Source organism: Mytilus edulis, chromosome 3 (genome assembly GCF_963676685.1).
Source record: "Mytilus edulis chromosome 3, xbMytEdul2.2, whole genome shotgun sequence".
Lineage (NCBI taxonomy): Eukaryota > Metazoa > Mollusca > Bivalvia > Mytilida > Mytilidae > Mytilus > Mytilus edulis.
Window position 1 is genome coordinate 50,449,732 of NC_092346.1, and position 20,269 is coordinate 50,470,000.

Below are 20,269 nucleotides of genomic sequence, written 5' to 3' on the forward strand. Positions count from 1 at the left end.
TGGGCCAAATTAATCCAAACTTGGCCACAATCATCTTTTGGGTTAGTAGTTTTAAAAATGTGTCCGATGACTCGGCCATCCAACCAAGATGGCCGCCACGGCTAAAAATAGAACATGGGGTAAAATGCAGTTTTTGGCTTATAACTCAAAAACCAAAGCATTTAGAGCAAATCTGACACGAGGGTAAAATTGTTTATCAGTTCAGTAGTTTTAAAAATGTGTCCGGTGACCCGGCCATCCAACCAAGATGGCTGCCATGGCTAAAAATAGAATGGGGTAAAATGCAGTTTTTGGCTTATAACTCAAAACCGACATGGGGGTAAAATTGTTTATCAGTTCAAGATCTATTTGCCCTGAAATTTTCAGATGAATCGGACAACCCGTTGTTGGGTTGCTGGCCCTGAATTAGTAATTTTAAGGAAATTTTGCTGTTTTTGGTTATTATCTTGAATATTATTATAGACAGAGATAAACTATTAACAGCAATAATGTTCAGCAAAGTAAGATTCACAAATAAGTCAACATGACTGAAATGGTCAGTTGACCCCTTTAGGAGTTATTGCCCTTTATAGTCAATTTTTAACCATTTTTCGTAAATCTTAGTAATCTTTTACAAAAATCTTCTCCTCTGAAACTACTCAGCCAAATTAATCCAAACTTGGCCACAATCATCTTTTGGGTTAGTAGTTTGAAAAATGTGTCCGGTGACCCGGCCATCCAACCAAGATGGTCGCCATGGCTAAAAATAGAATATGGTGTAAAATGCAGTTTTTGGCTTATAACTCAAAACCCAAAGCATTTAGAGCAAATCTGACATGAGGTAAAATTGTTTATCAGGTCAACATTTATCTGCTTTGAAATTTTTAGATGAATCGGACAACCAGTTGTTGGGTTGCTGACCCTGAATTGTCAGTTTTAAGGAAATTTTGCTGTTGTTGGTCATTATCTTGAATATTATTATTGATAGAGATAAACTGTAAACTACAATAATGTTCAGCAGAGTAAGATTTACAAATAAGTCAACATGACCGAAATGGTCAATTGACCCCCTTAGGAGTTATTGTTCTTTATAGTCAATTTTCATAAAATTTGTAAATTTTTACTAACATTTTCCACTGAAACTAATGGGCCAAGTTCATTATATATAGAGATAATTTTAAGCAGCAAGAATGTTCAGTAAAGTAAGATGTACAAACACATCACCATCACCAAAACACAATTTTGTCATGAATCCATCTGCTTCCTTTAATATTCACATAGACCAAGGTGAGCGACACAGGCTCTTTAGAGCCTCTAGTTAATGGAAACCAAAAAACAAAAGAATTTTAATTTTATACATTCTTGCACACTCATTTTACTTAGGGTTACACATGAATCAAAATAAGGCCACATCAATTGAACTAGTTGACAGTATTATGCAGCAAATATCATCTGTCAAAAACAGGTAAAAAAGAGTCATCTAAGCAGAGATATGATCCAGCTTAAATAGGGTATCCTTTTTTGTCTCGCCTTGATGGAGTCAAAAAGCGAGACATAGGTATGCTGCTTCCAGTGTCGGCGACGGTGATGGCGATGGGTCAATAATGTATTAGTTTGTGATTAGGTCTAGTTTATGGTGAACCACAAGTGGTAGGTCAATCATATTTGGTATGCAGTTATATGAGCATTGGCACATCTCATTTCCATGGAGATTATTTGGCCCTGCCGGACTCAGTCATGGTCTATTGACTTTGAAATTTTTTCTAAGTTATTATGTATTAGTTTGTGATTATGTCAGTTTATGGGGGACCACAAATGGTAGGTTAAAGATATTTGGTGTGCAGTTGTATATAAGCATTTGGTATATCTCATTTCCATGGAGATAATTTGGCTCCACCCCTTAGTCATGGTCTATTGATTTTGAATTTTTTTTTAAGTTATCATGTATTAGTTTGTGATTAGGTCAGTTCAAGGGAATCTATTAGTGGTAAGCCAATGTTAAATGGTATTCAGTTGTATAAGCATTGGCACATTTCATTTCCATGAAGAATATTTGGCCTCGCCCCTCAGTCACAGTCTAATGATTTTGAAACTTATCTTAGTTTACATGTATTAGTTTGTGATTAGATCAGTATAAGACTGCTAATGATTACTAGTAAGTCATGATATTTGGTATGCAAAATTATTGGCAAGTTTTGTTTCCATGGAGATTATATAGCCCCACCCCCTCTTCATGGTTCATTGACTTGAAACTTTTACATAGATTAAAAATTAATGTTTGTATTTAGGTTTTGGAATGACATGATAAGTCAATAGTATTTGGTATGCAGTTGTTTCAGCATTGACACATCTCATTTGCATGGAGATTGTTTAGCCATGTAACTCAGTCATGGTTCATTGACTTTGAATATTTGCATAAAATTTGTGTAAGATGTTAAAGTATTGCTATTTTGATTTCAACATTTGCATAATCAAAAATACAAAAAGGCGAGACATATCTCTGTGATAACAATTTATTATCAGTTCAATAAGATCCATGCAGTCAACATACTGTCACTTAACTTTGAATTTTGGGTAACATCAAAGGAGTAAGTTCGGTAAGGGCCATATTTGGCCCCAATTATAAAGTTCATAGTTACAAGACAATAAATGTTTTAAGTTGCCTTAAAGACATGTTAGAAAGTTAAACAGAACTGTTTTTGTCAAAGTTTAATTCTAAAACGTTGAATTTTACATCCAAAAAAGGTCAAGATAAGGGATTTTGGTGAAATTTGACAAAATCAGCTAGATTCCAACCAAATAAAGGACCTAGAAACATAGAGCGCAGGCGTCGACAAGCTTAAGATTCAAATAAGACATGTGAAATGTCTTCACAAACATTATTTTAAAAGATCTTTGTTGTCGACGTATGCACTCTGTTTCCTGTCCAACAATCTATGGAAATTTACCCATTTTCATTGTTTTTTTCGTGAAAATCAATATGAGTACAACTTGTGACGTCATAATGAAACGCAGAAACGTAAAATTTTCAACAAAATGGTTTATATCCTAGCTAGTCAATGTGTTAGCTATAATTTATCGTGGTATTGGTCGATAAATCAGAATTTGAAATTTACGCTATAAAAGGGGGCCATTTTAGGATCTTATCGAACATACTCCTTTATAGCATAACTTGAAGTTAAAGGATAATGATAGCTTCTTTTCATTAACCACTGAAAAAATTGATACAATATGCTGTGCTTATTGTTCCATAACAATTAAAAAATGGGAACAAAGTTACTAAAGTTTTGTTACATATACAGTCATTGGGTTTCCCATTTGAATTGTTTTATGTATTGTATTGTCATGTTTGGGCCTTTAATAACTGACTATAAGGTATAGAGTTTTCTCATTGTTGAAGACTGTATAGTGATCCATAGTTGATTGTATCCAAGTATTTGGCTCCAATCATAGTTGTCTCATTTGCAGTTGTACCTTATCTCCTTATTTTTATAGAATTTTTTAGCTCACCTGGCCTAAAAGGCCAAGTGAGCTTTTCTCATCACTTGGCGTCCGGCGTCTGGTGTCCGTCGTCCGTCGTCGTTATTAACTTTTACAAAAATCTTCTCCTCTGAAACTACTGGGCCAAATTAAACCAAACTTGCCACAATCATCATTGGGGTATCTTGTTTAAAAAATGTGTCCGGTGACCCGGCCAACCATTCAAGATGGCGGCCATGGCTAAAAATAGAACATAGGGGTAAAATGCAGTTTTTGGCTTATAACTCAAAAACCAAAGCATTTAGAGCAAATCTGACATGGGGTAGAATTGTTAAACAGGTGAAGATCTATCTGCCCTGAAACTTTCAGATGAATCGGATAACCCGTTGTTGGGTTGCTGCCCCTGAATTAGTAATTTTATGGAAATTTTGCTGTTTTTGGTTATTATCTTGAATATTATTATAGATAGAGATAAACAGTAAACAGCAATAATGTTCAGCAAAGTAAGATTTACAAATAAGTCAACATGACTGAAATGGTCAGTTGACCCCTTTAGGAGTTATTGCCCTTTATAGTAAATTTTAAACCATTTTTCGTAAATCTTAGTAATATTTTACAAAAATCTTCTCCTCTGAAACTACTGGGCCAAATTAATCCAAACTTGGCCACAATCATCTTTTGGGTTAGTAGTTTGAAAAATGTGTCCGGTGATCCAGTCATATGGTATTTTGAACCCCATGGTAAATTGACCCCAGGGTCAAAATACCGCTATGGTAAATCGAACTCCCCCCATGGTAAATTGACCCCCCCCCCCTTGTATGAAAAATTGAACCCCCCTGTTTTTTTCATCCTGGATGAATATTAGAACATTTTATATTATTCTAAAGCTTATCATAGATTAAAAAATCATTCATACAAGAAGGGGAGGTACATTTTCCATGCTTAATTAAAAGAAATATCTTTGCTTGGTATAAGTGCTCTGAAGTCTTTACCAACAAAATGTCATTTGACACATTATAACTAGACCATATGTAGCTTGAATGCTTTAAATATTTGTAATTATAACATATATATATATATATATATATATATATATATATATATATATATATATATATATATATATATATATATATATATATATATATATATATATATATATATATAACGGTAGTTTTGATTTTCCATGGTAAAAGAAAGGGGGAGGAGGTCAAAATACCAATGGCAAAGTAAAATTTTAAAAATACCTTTTCCAGCAAGTTAAATACATACAAACTACTTATTGGTGTATTCTTACTACATAAAAGAGTAAGAATTGCCAGATTTTTGGAAATTAAAGGTCTAGAGTAGGGGGTTCAATATACTGCAGAGGGGTCAAAATACCATGGCAAAGTAAAATTTTCAAAATAACTTTTCCAGCAAGTTCAATACAAACAAACTGCTTATTTGTGTATTCTAACTATATAAAAGAGTTAGAATTGCCAGAATTTCTGAAATTAAAGGTCTAGAGTAAGGGGTTCAATATACCGCAGGGGGGTCAAAATACCATGGCAGAGTAAAATTTTCAAAATATCTGTTCCATCAAGTTTAATACATACAAACTGCTTGTTGGTGTATATTAACTACATATAAGAGTTAAAATTGCCAGAATTTTTTGAATTGTCTAGAGTAAGGGGTTCAATATATCGCAGGGGGTCAAAATACCATAGCAAAGTTAAATTTTCAAAATATCTTTTCCAGCAAGTAAAATGCATACAAACTACTTATTTGTGTATTCTTACTACATAAAAGAGTTTGAATTTCTAGAATTTCTGAAATTAAAGGCCTAGAGTAGGGGGTTCAATATACCGCAGGGGGGTCAAAATACCATATGGCAAAGTAAAATTTTCAAAATAACTTTTCCAGCACGTTTAATACATACAAACTGCTTATTTGTGTATTCTTACTATATAAAAAAGTTAGAATTGCCAGAATTTTTTTAATTAATGGTCTAGAGTAAGGGGTTCAATATACCGCAGGGGGGTCAAAATACCATGGCAAAGTAAAATTTTCAAAATATCTTTTCCATCAAGTCTAATACATACAAACTACTTGTTGGTGTATATTAACTACATATAAGAGTTAAAATTGCCAGAATTTTTTAATTAATGGTATAGAGTAAGGGTTTCAATATACCGCAGGGGGGGGGGGGGGTCAAAATACCATGGCAAAGTAAAATTTTCAAAATATCTATTCCATCAAGTCTAATACATACAAACTACTTGTTGGTGTATATTAACTACATATAAGAGTTAAAATTGCCAGAATTTTTTTAAATGTCTAGAGTAAAGGCTTCAATATATCGCAGGGGGTCAAAATACCATGGCAAAGTAAAATTTTCAAAATACATTTTATAGCAAGTTCAATACATACAAACTACTTATTTGTGTATTCTAACTACATAAAAGAGTTCGAATTGCTAGAATTTCTGAAATTAAAGGCCTATAGTAGGGGGTTCAATATACCGCAGGTTGGTCAAAATACCATGGCAAAATAAAATTTTCTAAATAACTTTTCCAGCAAGTTTAATACATACAAACTGCTTATTTGTGTATATTAACTACATATAAGAGTTAAAATTGCCAGAATTTTTTTAATTGTCTAGAGTAAGGGGTTCAATATATCGCAGGGGGTCAAAATACCATGGCAAAGTAAAATTTTCAAAATATCTTTTCCAGCAAGTTGAATTCATACAAACTACTTATTTGTGTATTCTAACTACATAAAAGAGTTCGAATTGCCAGAATTTCTGAAATTAAAGGCCTAGAGCAGGGGGTTCAATATATCGCAGGGGGTCAAAATACCATAGCAAAGAAAATTTTTCAGAATATCTTTTCCAGCAAGTAAAATACATACAAACTACTTATTTGTGTATTCTAACTACATAAAAGAGTTCGAATTTCTAGAATTTCTGAAATTAAAGGCCTAGAGTAGGGGGTTCAATATACCGCAGGGGGGTCAAAATACCGTGGCAAAGTAAAATTTTCAAAATATCTTTTCCAGCAAGTTAAATACATACAAACTACTTATTTGTGTATTCTAACTACATAAAAGAGTTCGAATTGCCAGAATTTCTGAAATTAAAGGCCTATAGTAGGGGGTTCAATATACCGCAGGGGGGTCAAAATACCATGGCAAAGTAAAATTTTCTAAATAACTTTTCGAGCAAGTTTAATACACACAAACTGCTTATTTGTGTATTCTTACTATATAAAAAAGTTAGAATTGCCAGAATTTTTTTTAATTAATGGTCTAGAGTAAGGGGTTCAATATACCGCAGGGGGGTCAAAATACCATGGCAAAGTAAAATTTTCAAAATATCTTTTCCAGCAAGTCTAATACATACAAACCTCTTATTTGTGTATTCTAACTACATAAAAGAGTTCGAATTGCCAGAATTTCTGAAATTAAAGGCCTAGAGTAGGGGGTTCAATATACCGCAGGGGGTTCAAAATACCATGGCAAAGTAAAATTTTCAAAATATCTTTTCCATCAAGTTTAATACATACAAACTACTTATTGGTGTATTCTCACTACATAAAAGAGTAAGAATTGACAGATTTTTGGAAATTAAAGGTCTAGAGTAGGGGGTTCAATATACCGCAGGGGGGTCAAAATACCATGGCAAAGTAAAATTTTCAAAATATCTTTTCCATCAAGTTTAATACATACAAACTGCTTATTTGTGTATATTAACTACATATAAGAGTTAAAATTGCCAGAATTTTTTGAATTGTCTAGAGTAAGGGGTTCAATATATCGCAGGGGGTCAAAATACCATGGCAAAGTAAAATTTTCAAAATATCTTTTCCAGCAAGTTAAATTCATACAAACTACTTATTTGTGTATTCTAACTACATAAAAGAGTTCGAATTGCCAGAATTTCTGAAATTAAAGGCCTATTTACTAGAAAGGGGTTCAATATACCGCACAGGGGTCAAAATACCATGGCAAAGTAAAATTTTCAAAATACCTTTTCCAGCAAGTTTCATACATACAAACTGCTTATTTGTGTATATTAACTACATATAAGAGTTAAAATTGCCAGAATTTTTTGAATTGTCTAGACTCTAGAGTAAGGGGTTCAATATATTGCAGGGGGTCAAAATACATTTTACCATGGCAAAGAAAAATTTTCAGAATATCTTTTCCAGCAAGTAAAATACATACAAACTACTTATTTGTGTATTCTAACTACATAAAAGAGTTTGAATTTCTAGAATTTCTAAAATTAAAGGCCTAGAGTAGGGGGTTCAATATACCGCAGGGGGGTCAAAATACCATGGCAAAGTAAAATTTTCAAAATATCTTTTCCAGCAAGTTAAATACATACAAACTACTTATTTGTGTATTCTAACTACATAAAAGAGTTCGAATTGCCAGAATTTCTGAAATTAAAGGCCTATAGTAGGGGGTTCAATATACCGCAGGGGGGTCAAAATAAAATTCATGGCAAAGTAAAATTTTCAAAATAACTTTTCCAGCAAGTTTAATACATACAAACTGCTTATTTGTGTATTCTTACTATATAAAATAGTTAGAATTGCCAGAATTTTTTTAATTAATGGTCTAGAGTAAGGGGTTCAATATACCGCAGGGGGGTCAAAATACCATGGCAAAGTAAAATTTTCAAAATATCTTTTCCAGCAAGTCTAATACATACAAACCACTTATTTGTGTATTCTAACTACATAAAAGAGTTCGAATTGCCAGAATTACTGAAATTGAAGGCCTAGAGTAGGGGGTTCAATATACCGCAGGGGGGTCAAAATACCATGGCAAAGTAAAATTTTCAAAATATCTTTTCCATCAAGTTTAATACATACAAACTACTTGTTGGTGTATTCTCACAACATAAAAGAGTAAGAATTGCCAGATTTTTGGAAATTAAAGGTCTAGAGTAGGGGGTTCAATATACTGCAGGGGGGTCAAAATACCATGGCAAAGTAAAATTTTCAAAATAACTTTTCCAGCAAGTTTAATACAAACAAACTGCTTATTTGTGTATTCTAACTATATAAAAGAGTAAGAATTGCCAGAATTTCTGAAATTAAAGGTCTGGAGTAAGGGGTTCAATATACCGCAGGGGGGTCAAAATACCATGGCAAAGTAAAATTTTCAAAATATCTTTTCCATCAAGTTTAATACATACAAACTGCTTGTTGGTGTATATTAACTACATATAAGAGTTAAAATTGCCAGAATTTTTTTAATTGTCTAGATAGAGTAAGGGTTTCAATATATCACAGGGGGTCAAAATACCATAGCAAAGTAAAAATTTCAAAATATCTTTTCCAGCAAGTAAAATACATACAAACTACTTATTTGTGTATTCTAACTACATAAAAGAGTTCGAATTTCTAGAATTTCTGAAATTAAAGGCCTAGAGTAGGGGGTTCAATATACTGCAGGGGGGTCAAAATACCATGGCGAAGTAAAATTTTCAAAATATCTTTTCCAGCAAGTTAAATACATACAAACTACTTTTTTGTGTATTCTAACTACATAAAAGAGTTCGAATTGCCTGAATTTCTAAAATTAAAGGCCTATAGTAGGGGGTTCAATATACCGCAGGGGGGTCAAAATACCATGGCAAGGTAAAATTTTCAAAATAACTTTTCCAGCAAGTTTAATACATACAAACTGCTTATTTGTGTATTCTTACTATATAAAAAATTAGAATTGCCAGATTTTTTTTAATTAATGGTCTAGACTAAGGGGTTCAATATACCGCAGGGGGGGTCAAAATACCATGGCAAAGTAAAATTTTTAAAACATCTTTTCCATCAAGTCTAATACATACAAACTACTTGTTGGTGTATATTAACTACATATAAGAGTTAAAATTGCCAGAATTTTTTTAATTGTCTAGAGTAAGGGGTTCAATATATCACAGGGGGTCAAAATACCACGGCAAAGTATAATTTTCAAAATATCTTTTCCAGCAAGTTAAATACATACAAACTACTTATTTGTGTATTCTAACTACATAAAAGAGTTCGAATTGCTAGAATTTCTGAAATTAAAGGCCTATAGTAGGGGGTTCAATATACCCCAGGGGGGTCAAAATACCATGGCAAAGTAAAATTTTCAAAATATCTTTTCCATCAAGTTTAATACATACAAACTGCTTGTTGGTGTATATTAACTACATATAAGAGTTAAAATTGCCAGAATTTTTTTAATTGTCTAGAGTAAGGGGTTCAATATATCACGGGGGGTCAAAATACCATAGCAAAGTAAAAATTTCAAAATATCTTTTCCAGCAAGTAAAATACATACAAACTACTTATTTGTGTATTCTAACTACATAAAAGAGTTCGAATTTCTAGAATTTCTGAAATTAAAGGCCTAGAGTAGGGGGTTCAATATGTCGGTGATTTAGAGACAGTTTAACTTACGCGTCAAACGTTAACACTACTTTTAACGCCGTTTCCATTCACATTGTTAACGTCATCATATCTTCTGTTAACGTTGCTCTATTGCTATGTATTATGTTACTATATTGAGTTGAGATTATACGATCAAACGAATCAGACGTTGTTTTACTGCCAGTCCAGACTTTTAGTTAACCCATCCGTCATATTGGTGTCGTGACCAGAGGATAATGACGAAAAAGAAAGCCATTAGAGTGGGTCATCGAGGAGCCGCAAGGAGATTAATTTCAAAGATTGAAGAGGAATTAGAGAAAGAAACAACACAACTCGACGAAATAGAAAGCCTATGTGAAACTTTGAAGAAGAAGAGGGATATTCTTTCGGAGCTTGATAATGAAATATTAGAGGAGATTGCAGAGGAAAACATGGAAGCAGAGATAGAAGACTCAGATCGGTATGTTTTAGATATAGAACGAATTTTGACAAAAGTACGCAATTCATCAAGTTCAAAACAGAAAAACAAATCAAATGAAACTAGCTCTAATCAGAACTTAAATCCAAATGCAGCAGATTTTGTTTTTATCAACTCCACATCTACATGTAATACTCCACATCCCATGCAGAATAATGATATGCAATACAGATCATCAATGAGCGCAACAAATTCTAGCATCTACCACAAGCTACCAAAATTGAATCTACCATATTTTAATGGCAATTTGTTAAACTGGCAACCTTTCTGGGATGAGTATCAATCAACAATACACGATAACCAAACATTAACAGACGTGCAGAAATTTACGTATTTGCAAAATCAAATTCAGGGAATAGCCGCGCAATGTATCGCCGGTTTACCACTCACAAGTGCAAATTACTATCAAGCCGTATCAATACTGAGAGAGAGGTTTGGTCAGAACCACAAAATCACGAACGCACATATGCAAAACTTAATTGATTTACCCGCACCGAAGTCAAACACAGACAGTTTGAGAAACTTTTCCGACAGAATTGAGTGTAGCATACGCGGATTAGAATCGTTAGGAACAAACGAGAGTACATTTGGAGCCATTCTTACGCCTATAATATACAATAAGTTGCCGTCCGATGTACGGAAAAACATAACCCGAGACCACGGAAACGACGACTGGGACATCGAATCACTGAGAACAGCAATGAAGAGAGAAGTATGCGTACAGGTCGCAGGACAATCCACAGGTACAAGTAATGAAGATTTAGAAATTTTACCGACCGCTTCGTTTATTGCCGAAACATTTCCCGGAAAGAACAGAAAACAGTCACGTAAGAAATGTTTATTTTGTGAAGAATCCCACCATCCAAATACATGCAAAAACGTGAAAGATGTTGAGAAACGAATAGAAATTGTGAAGCGAAAAAAGGTATGTTTTAACTGTTTCGGAAGTCATAAAGTAGCTGAATGTAAGTCTGAATTTAAATGCCGCCAGTGCGGAAAGAGACATCACACGAGTATACATGTCCAAGTACATACCACAGAACCAAAGAGCTTGACCGAACACCAGTATAGTACACAAAAGACCGTAGCACATACCGCCGTAGAGGAAACGCCACTGGAGCTAACCACATCCTTACATTCTACTGTTACTGCACATACAGATGTTTTACTGAAAACTGCCGTAACTCCAGTTTGGTCCGAAAATAGATCGATAATGTCAAATATTTTACTTGACGAGGGAGCATAGAACTCATTCATAACTGAAGATTTAGCTAGAAAATTAGAAATTGAGTCCATCGAAAAGATTGCACTGAAATATCTGGATTTGGAGGAAACGAAGGACAAGTTCGTCATCTTGACAAAGCAAACATAGCTATTGAAACAGTTGATAATCAAAGAATAGAAATAGAAGTAATAATTGTACCGAAAATAGCCGCTCCTATTCAGACAAAATCCCAAAGGGAAATCAAAGCACTGCCATACTTACATGGTTTACGACTCGCACATCCGATATGCACAGAAGACAAGTTTAACATATCTTTATTGATTGGCGCAGACTATTACTGGTCAATAGTTGAAGAGGAAATAATAAGAGGAAATGGACCGACCGCAGTTAAGTCGAAAATTGGTTATCTCTTGTCAGGACCCGTACTAACTAAGAACGGAAGTACTTCAAAACAATCGGCAATGATGAATATTTTGACTGATCACAGAGCCGTTGTTTGCGACTTGGAAAAGTTTTGGAACTTAGAATCGTTGGGGGTTTCAGGAAGCGATAATATTAAAAGTCAGTCTGAAATTGTAAGAGAATACGGAGAAAAGTCTATTATACTAAAAAATGGAAAGTACACAGCTAAGTTACCATGGAAATCAGATTTCCTTCCTCTGCCGCATAACATGGAATTGGTGAAACAGAGGACAGGTAACGTTATTAGACGTTTAGGAAACAAACCTGATTTACTTAAAATGTATGGAGATATCATAATGGAGCAGGAGAGAAGACATTTTATTGAAAAGGTTCAGGAAACAAAACTTCATACCGATCGACCCGTACATTATATCCCACATCACCCTGTTGCCAAGGAATCATCTACTACGCCAATACGCATTGTTTATGATTGTAGCTGCAAAGATGGAAGAGATAATCCAAGTCTAAATGAATGCTTAGAATCACACCCACCTGTTATGAATGACATTACGGGAATACTTATGAGATTTCGCGCTAAGAAATATGCTACAACTTCAGATTTAGAAAAGGCATTTCTACAAATACAGCTCGACGAGAAAGACCGAGATGCAACGAGGTTCTTATTGCTAAGCGATCCTACAAACACATCAAGTCCGCTAATAACATATCGCTTCAAGTCCGTACTCTTCGGAGCTACATGTTCGCCATTCATTTTGAGCGCCACACTTCTCAAGCACTTTAAGGAAAATCCGGGGAAACTTTCAGATACACTTGAAAATGGGTTGTATGTGGACAACATTTTAACTAGCTTTGATAACGAAAATAGCGTAATAGATTATTACAGGAGATCGAGAGAATTACTTACGAAAGGCGGATTCAACCTACGCTCTTGGAATTCGAACAGTCCAAAATTACAAGAAATCGCTAGCAAAGAACAAACCTTAGACAAAGATGAGCTTACTAAAATTCTTGGTATGCAATAGAACGCTAAATCGGACAATTTGTTTTATCAAAGTAACACGTTCGAGATGGACAAAAAAGGAAGACTAACTAAACGATATATTTTACGGCAATCATCCAAGATTTTTGATCCGTTAGGACTATTAAGCCCAGTTACTGTAAAAGCGAAAATCTTTATGCAATCACTTTGGAAGCTTAATTTGGAGTGGGACGAAATATTACCGGAAGATATCCAATCAAAATGGATATTAATTTCACGAGATCTGGCATCGAGCTTAGAAACAGAGATTCATCGAAGTACTCAGACACAAAACGAGAATAACAGAAATTTACCAACTCTTCATGTATTTACCGATGCTTCAACTCATGCGTACGGCGCATGCGCGTACATCATGTATGACAGAAAACCAACAATAGTAATGGCAAAGAATCGAGTTGCGCCTATCAAGACTATAACTTTACCAAAACTAGAGCTCATGGGGGCTGTAATTGGAGCAAGACTTGCTGATCATATTTGCAAAAACTTTCCGGAAACTTTCAGTGAAATACAATTTTGGAGTGATAGTCAAATCGTACTTAGTTGGCTTGCATCCGTAAAACCACAGAGACAATTAATCAAAAATAGAATTGAAGAAATTAAAAGTTTGTGTGGAGATAATGTATGGAGATATTGCCCTACGAAAGACAATCCCGCAGATCTGCTTACACGTGGTATAACATCTGATGAACTGCAACAGAATGAAATATGGTTTAGTGGACCTAAATGGTTAAACAGCAAAGAAGATTGGCCGACATGGAACGGAAACAATGTAACGTCTAGTGTATGTACAACAATGTCGGAGAACGATGACAAAATTGAAACAATGGAGAATAATCAAAATGTATGTATTGGTATAGGAGAAATCATAGATATCGAACGGTACAATTCTTATAGAAAATTAACCCGAATTACCGCATATGTAATGAGATTCGCAACAGACTGCAGAGCAACGGAAACTGAACGAAAGAAAGATTTATAATTACATATTGATGAAATTGAAAATGCAAAATTCCTATGGATAAGATATAAACAAGGTAAAATATTTAGTGACGAAATAAATTGTATAGATAATTCTACAAAACGTAAAACACTTGTGCGACAATTAAAGCTCTTTCTAGACGAAAAGCAATTATTACGATGTGGTGGCCGCCGAATAGACAATGCGACAGTAGGAGAAACAGTCAAGTTTCCATATCTGTTACCAGCAAAGGACCGTCTTACACATTTGATAGTGTTAGAAGCACATGAGAACACACTACATTCAGGTATAAATATCACTCTAGCATACATACAACAAACATTTTGGATTCCGAAATTAAGACAGTGCGTGAAATCTATATTGATGAAATGTGTAACGTGCCGAAAAGTAATCGGAAAATCTTATCCCGCACCAGAAATTCCACCATTACCAAAGGAGAGAGTTCAAGATGCTACACCCTTTAGCATAACCGGTGTAGACTTCACAGGAGCGCTAACGATAAAGAACAGACACAACGAAGAATCGAAGGCTTACATTTGCCTATTTACATGTGCTGTCACTCGAGCAGTACACTTGGAATTAGTTTACGATCTCAGCGAAGAATCTTTTTTATTGTGTTTCCGGAGATTTGTAAGTCGACGATCAGTGCCGAAAATAATGATGTCAGACAATGCGTTAACATTTAAAGCTGCTTCAAACGAAATTTCTCGACTTTTCAATTCTAGAAAAGTTAAGAAAATATTCAGAATTATGGCATTGAATGGAAATTCATCCCAAATAGAGCTCCATGGTTCGGGGGCATGTGGGAAAGAATGATCGGCTTAACAAAAACATCACTTAAGAAAGTATTAGGACGTGCACATGTCAACGATGAGACTCTAAGGACTGTATTAACAGAGATCGAAGCCACACTCAACGATCGACCAGTGACGTATATTTCAACAGATATCAGAGATCCGGAGCCGCTTACACCATCCCATCTTATACATGGACGAAGGATAACAACTTTACCGTATGTATCGTCAAATAGTGCTATTGACAATCTAAATGTATGTGAATTAACACACACAAACTTGAACAATCAAGCGATACGACAGAGACAATTGATTGAGAACTTCTGGACAAGATGGAAAGGAGAATACCTTACTTCATTGCGAGAATATCACCAAAGAGCTTGAGTCGACGTTCGGAAGATTAAAGAAGGCGATGTCGTTCAGATACACGACGAATCAAAGCGCGTGCATTGGAGACTTGGAGTTGTGCAGGACACTATTAAAGGCAAGGACGGCTTAGTACGCGTCGCTATGGTGCGTACCAAATCAGGAATTACAAATCGACCCGTGACGAAACTCTACCCATTAGAAGTCAACAGCATGGAATGTTATCTGAGACGAAGTGAACGAAGAAACTAACGTGTGTGAACAGATTTGTTAATTTTTCTTATTTGTGAAAAGACTGTCAAATTCAAAGAGTTTTTACGTAATCTCATAATTTAATATTTTTTTAATTATTTGTGAGATCAATCTATTTTTGTTCTTTCCGCATGCCACTATATATCACAGCTAATGGACATTGCATCTGGTGGCCCCGAGTATGTCGGTGATTTAGAGACAGTTTAACTTACGCGTCAAACGTTAACACTACTTTTAACGCCGTTTCCATTCACATTGTTAACGTCATCATATCTTCTGTTAACGTTGCTCTATTGTTATGTATCATGTTACTATATTGAGTTGAAATTATACGATCAAACGAATCAGACGTTGTTTTACTCTCAGTCCAGACTTTTAGTTAACCCATCCGTCACACAATATACCGCAGGGGGGTCAAAATACCATGGCGAAGTAAAATTTTCAAAATATCTTTTCCAGCAAGTTCAATACATACAAACTACTTTTTTGTGTATTCTAACTACATAAAAGAGTTCGAATTGCCTGAATTTCTGAAATTAAAGGCCTATAGTAGGGGGTTCAATATACCGCAGGGGGGTCAAAATACCATGGCAAGGTAAAATTTTCAAAATAACTTTTCCAGCAAGTTTAATACATACAAACTGCTTATTTGTGTATTCTTACTATATAAAAAAAATTAGAATTGCCAGAATTTTTTTAATTAATGGTCTAGACTAAGGGGTTCAATATACCGCAGGGGGGGGGGGGGGGGTCAAAATACCATGGCAAAGTAAAATTTTTAAAATATCTTTTCCATCAAGTCTAATACATACAAACTACTTGTTGGTGTATATTAACTACATATAAGAGTTAAAATTGCCAGGATTTTTTTTAATTGTCTAGAGTAAGGGGTTCAATATACCGCAGGGGGGTCAAAATACCATGGCAAAGTAAAATTTTCAAAATATCTTTTCCAGCAAGTTAAATACATACAAACTACTTATTTGTGTATTCTAACTACATAAAAGAGTTCGAATTGCCAGAATTTCTGAAATTAAAGGCCTAGAGTAAGGGGTTCAATATACTGCAGGGGGGTCAAAATACCATGGCAAAGTAAAATTTTCAAAATATCTTTTCCATCAAGTTTAATACATACAAACTACTTATTGGTGTATTCTCACTACATAAAAGAGTAAGAATTGCCAGAGTTTTGGAAATTAAAGGTCTAGAGTAGGGGGTTCAATATACTGCAGGGGGGTCAAAATACCATGGCAAAGTAAAATTTTCAAAATAACTTTTCCAGCAAGTTTTATACATACAAACTGCTTATTTGTGTATTCTAACTACATAAAAGAGTTCGAATTGCCAGAATTTCTGAAATTAAAGGCCTATAGTAAGGGGTTCAATATACTGCAGGGGGGTCAAAATACCATGGCAAAGTAAAATTTTCAAAATATCTTTTCCATCAAGTTTAATACATACAAACTACTTATTGGTGTATTCTCACTACATAAAAGAGTAAGAATTGCCAGATTTTTGGAAATTAAAGGTCTAGAGTAGGGTGTTCAATATACTGCAGGGGGGTCAAAATACCAAGGCGAAGTAAAATTTTCAAAATAACTTTTCCAGCAAGTTTAATACATACAAACTGCTTATTTGTGTATATTAACTACATATAAGAGTTAAAATTGCCAGAATTTTTTGAATTGTCTAGAGTAAGGGGTTCAATATATCGCAGGGGGTCAAAATACATTTTACCATAGCAAAGTAAAATTTTCTGAATATCGTTTCCAGCAATTTTAATACATACAAACTACTTATTTGTGTATTCTAACTACATAAAAGAGTTTGAATTGCCAGAATTTCTGAAATTAAAGGCCTAGAGTGAGGGGTTTAAATATACCGCAGGGGGGTCAAAATACCATGGTAAAGTAAAATTTTCAAAATAACTTTTCCAGCAAGTTTAATACATACAAACTGCCTATTTGTGTATATTAACTACACATAAAAGTTAAAATTGCCAGAATTTCTGAAATTGTCTAGAGTAAGGGGTTCAATATATCGCAGGTGGTCAAAATACCATGGCAAAGTAAAATTTTAAAATTATCTTTTCCAGCAAGTTATATACATACAAACTACTTATTGGTGAATTCTAACATCATAGTAGAGTAAGAATTGCCAGATTTTTGGATTTTAAAAGTCTAGAGTAGGGGTTCAATATCTGCAGGGGAGTCAAAATACCATGGCAAAGTTAAATTTTCAAAATATCTTTTCCAGCAAGTTAAATACATACAAACTACTTATTGGTGTATTCTTACTACATAAAAGAGTAAGAATTGCCAGATTTTTGGAAATTACAGGTCTAGAGTAGGGGGTACAATATACTGCAGGGGGGTCAAAATACCATGGCAAAGTAAAATTTTAAAAATATCTTTTCCAACAAGTTTAATACATACAAACTACTTGTTGATGTATATAAACTACATAAAAGAGTTAGAATTGCCAGTATTTCTGAAATTAAAGGCCTAGAGTAGGGGGTTCAATATACTGCAGGGGGTCAAAATACCATGGCAAAGTAAAATTTTCAAAATAACTTTTCCAGCAAGTTTAATACATACAAACTGCTTATTTGTGTATTCTAACTATATAAAAGAGTAAGAATTGCCAGATTTTTGGAAATTAAAGGTCTAGAGTAGGGGGCTCAATATACTGCAGAGGGGTCAAAATACCATGGCAAAGTAAAATTTTCTAAATAACTTTTCCAGCAAGTTTAATACATACAAACTGCTTATTTGTGTATTCTAACTATATAAAAGAGTTAGAATTGCCAGATTTTTGGAAATTAAAGGTCTAGAGTAGGGGGTTCAATATACCGCAGGGGGGTCAAAATAACATGGCAAAGTAAAATTTTCAAAATAACTTTTCCATCAAGTTTAATACATACAAACTGCTTGTTGGTGTATATTAACTACATATAAGAGTTAAAATTGCCAGAATTTTTTTAATTGTCTAGAGTAAGGGGTTCAATATATCGCAAGGGGTCAAAAACCATAGCAAAGTAAAATTTTCAACATATCTTTTCCAGCAAGTAAAATACATACAAACTACTTATTTGTGTATATTAACTACATAAAAGAGTTCGAATTTCTAGAATATCTGAAATTAAAGGCCTAGAGTAGGGGGTTCAATATACCGCAGGGGGGTCAAAATACCATGGCAAAGTAAAATTTTCAAAATATCTTTTCCAGCAAGTTAAATACATAAACACTACTTATTTGTGTATTCGAACTACATAAAAGAGTTCGTTCGAATTGCCAGAATTTCTGAAATTAAAGGCCTATAGTAGGGGGTTCAATATACCGCAGGGGGGTCAAAATACAATGGCAAAGTAAAATTTTCAAAATATCTTTTCCATCAAGTCTAATACATACAAACTACTTGTTGGTGTATATTAACTACATATAAGAGTTAAAATTGCCAGAAGTTTTTGAATTGTCTAGAGTAAGGGTTTTAATATATCGCAGGTGGTCAAAATACCATGGCAAAGTAAAATTTTCAAAATATCTTTTCCAGCAAGTTAAATTCATACAAACTACTTATTTGTGTATTCTAACTACATAAAAGAGTTCGAATTGCCAGAATTTCTGAAATTAAAGGCCTATAGTAAGGGGTTCAATATACCGCAGGGGGGTCAAAATACCATGGCAAAGTAAAATTTTCAAAAAAACTTTTCCAGCAAGTTTAATACATACAAACTGCTTATTTGCGTATATTTACTACATATAAGAGTTTAAATTGCCAGAATTTTTTGAATTGTCTAGAGTAAGGAGTTCAATATATCGCAGGGGGTCAAAATACATTTTACCATGGCAAAGTAAAATTATCAGAATATCTTTTCCAGCAAGTTAAATACATACAAACTACTTATTTGTGTATTCTAACTACACAAAAGAGTTCGAATTGCCAGAATTTCTGAAATTAAAGGCCTAGAGTGAGAGGTTTAAATACACCGCAGGGGGGTCAAAATACCATGGCAAAGTAAAATTTTCAAAATAACTTTTCCAGCAAGTTTAATACATACAAACTGCTTATTTGTGTATATTAACTACACATAAGAGTTAAAATTGCCAGAATTATTTGAATTGTCTAGAGTTAGGGATCCAATATATCGCAGGTGGTCAAAATACCATGGCAAAGTAAAATTTTAAAATTATCTTTTCCAGCAAGTTAAATACATACAAACTACTTATTGGTGAATTCTAACATCATAGTAGAGTTCGAATTGCTAGAATTTCTGAAATTAAAGGTCTAGAGTAGGGGGTACAATATACTGCAGGAGGGTCAAAATACCATGGCAAAGTAAAATTTTCAAAATAACTTTTCCAGCAAGTTTAATACATACAAACTGCTTATTTGTGTATATTAACTACATATAAGAGTTAAAATTGCCAGAATTTTTTGAATTGTCTAGAGTAAGGGGTTCAATATATATCGCAGGGGGTCAAAATACATTTTACCATGGCAAAGTAACATTTTCAGAATATCTTTTCCAGCAAGTTAAATACATACAAACTACTTATTTGTGTATTCTAACAACATTGCCAAAATTTCTGAAATTAAAGGCCTAGAGTGAGGGGTTTAAATATACCGCAGGGGGGTCAAAATTCCCTATGATATGATCTTTTTAATTTTGATGCCTAATTATATTTTTTACCCATTTTCACGGTCCATTGAACATGGAAAATGATAGTGCGAGTGGGGCATCCGTGTACTTTGGACACATTCTTGTTTATACGCTCGTTTACGGAACGTATTATGGTATAGTGTTGTCCGTCTGTTGTCAACATGTCGGACATTAACTCAAA

At 34.1% G+C, this 20,269-nt stretch overlaps 2 protein-coding genes across 2 annotated transcripts; both read left to right on the top strand.

Moving 5' to 3' along the window:
* Positions 1-10,105: 10,105 nt before the first annotated feature.
* LOC139515305 (uncharacterized) lies at positions 10,106-13,017 on the top strand. Its single transcript, XM_071304873.1, has 2 exons — positions 10,106-11,312; positions 11,651-13,017. The coding sequence occupies exons 1-2, from the start codon at positions 10,106-10,108 to the stop codon at positions 13,015-13,017; spliced, it is 2,574 nt and encodes an 857-aa protein (XP_071160974.1).
* Positions 13,018-13,386: 369 nt separating this feature from the next.
* Positions 13,387-14,829, top strand: LOC139515306 (uncharacterized). Its single transcript, XM_071304874.1, has 2 exons — positions 13,387-13,885; positions 14,240-14,829. The coding sequence occupies exons 1-2, from the start codon at positions 13,387-13,389 to the stop codon at positions 14,827-14,829; spliced, it is 1,089 nt and encodes a 362-aa protein (XP_071160975.1).
* Positions 14,830-20,269: the final 5,440 nt, after the last annotated feature.

Excerpts from the sequence above, each read along its gene's own strand:
- LOC139515305 (XM_071304873.1), top strand. The coding sequence starts at position 10,106 with ATGACGAAAAAGAAAGCCATTAGAGTGGGTCATCGAGGAGCCGCAAGG. Across the intron at positions 11,313-11,650 it reads AAGTCATAAAGTAGCTGAAT|ATTGCACTGAAATATCTGGA; the intron begins GTAAGTCTGAAT and ends TCCATCGAAAAG.
- LOC139515306 (XM_071304874.1), top strand. The coding sequence starts at position 13,387 with ATGTATGACAGAAAACCAACAATAGTAATGGCAAAGAATCGAGTTGCG. Across the intron at positions 13,886-14,239 it reads TAATCAAAATGTATGTATTG|CAAAGGACCGTCTTACACAT; the intron begins GTATAGGAGAAA and ends ATCTGTTACCAG.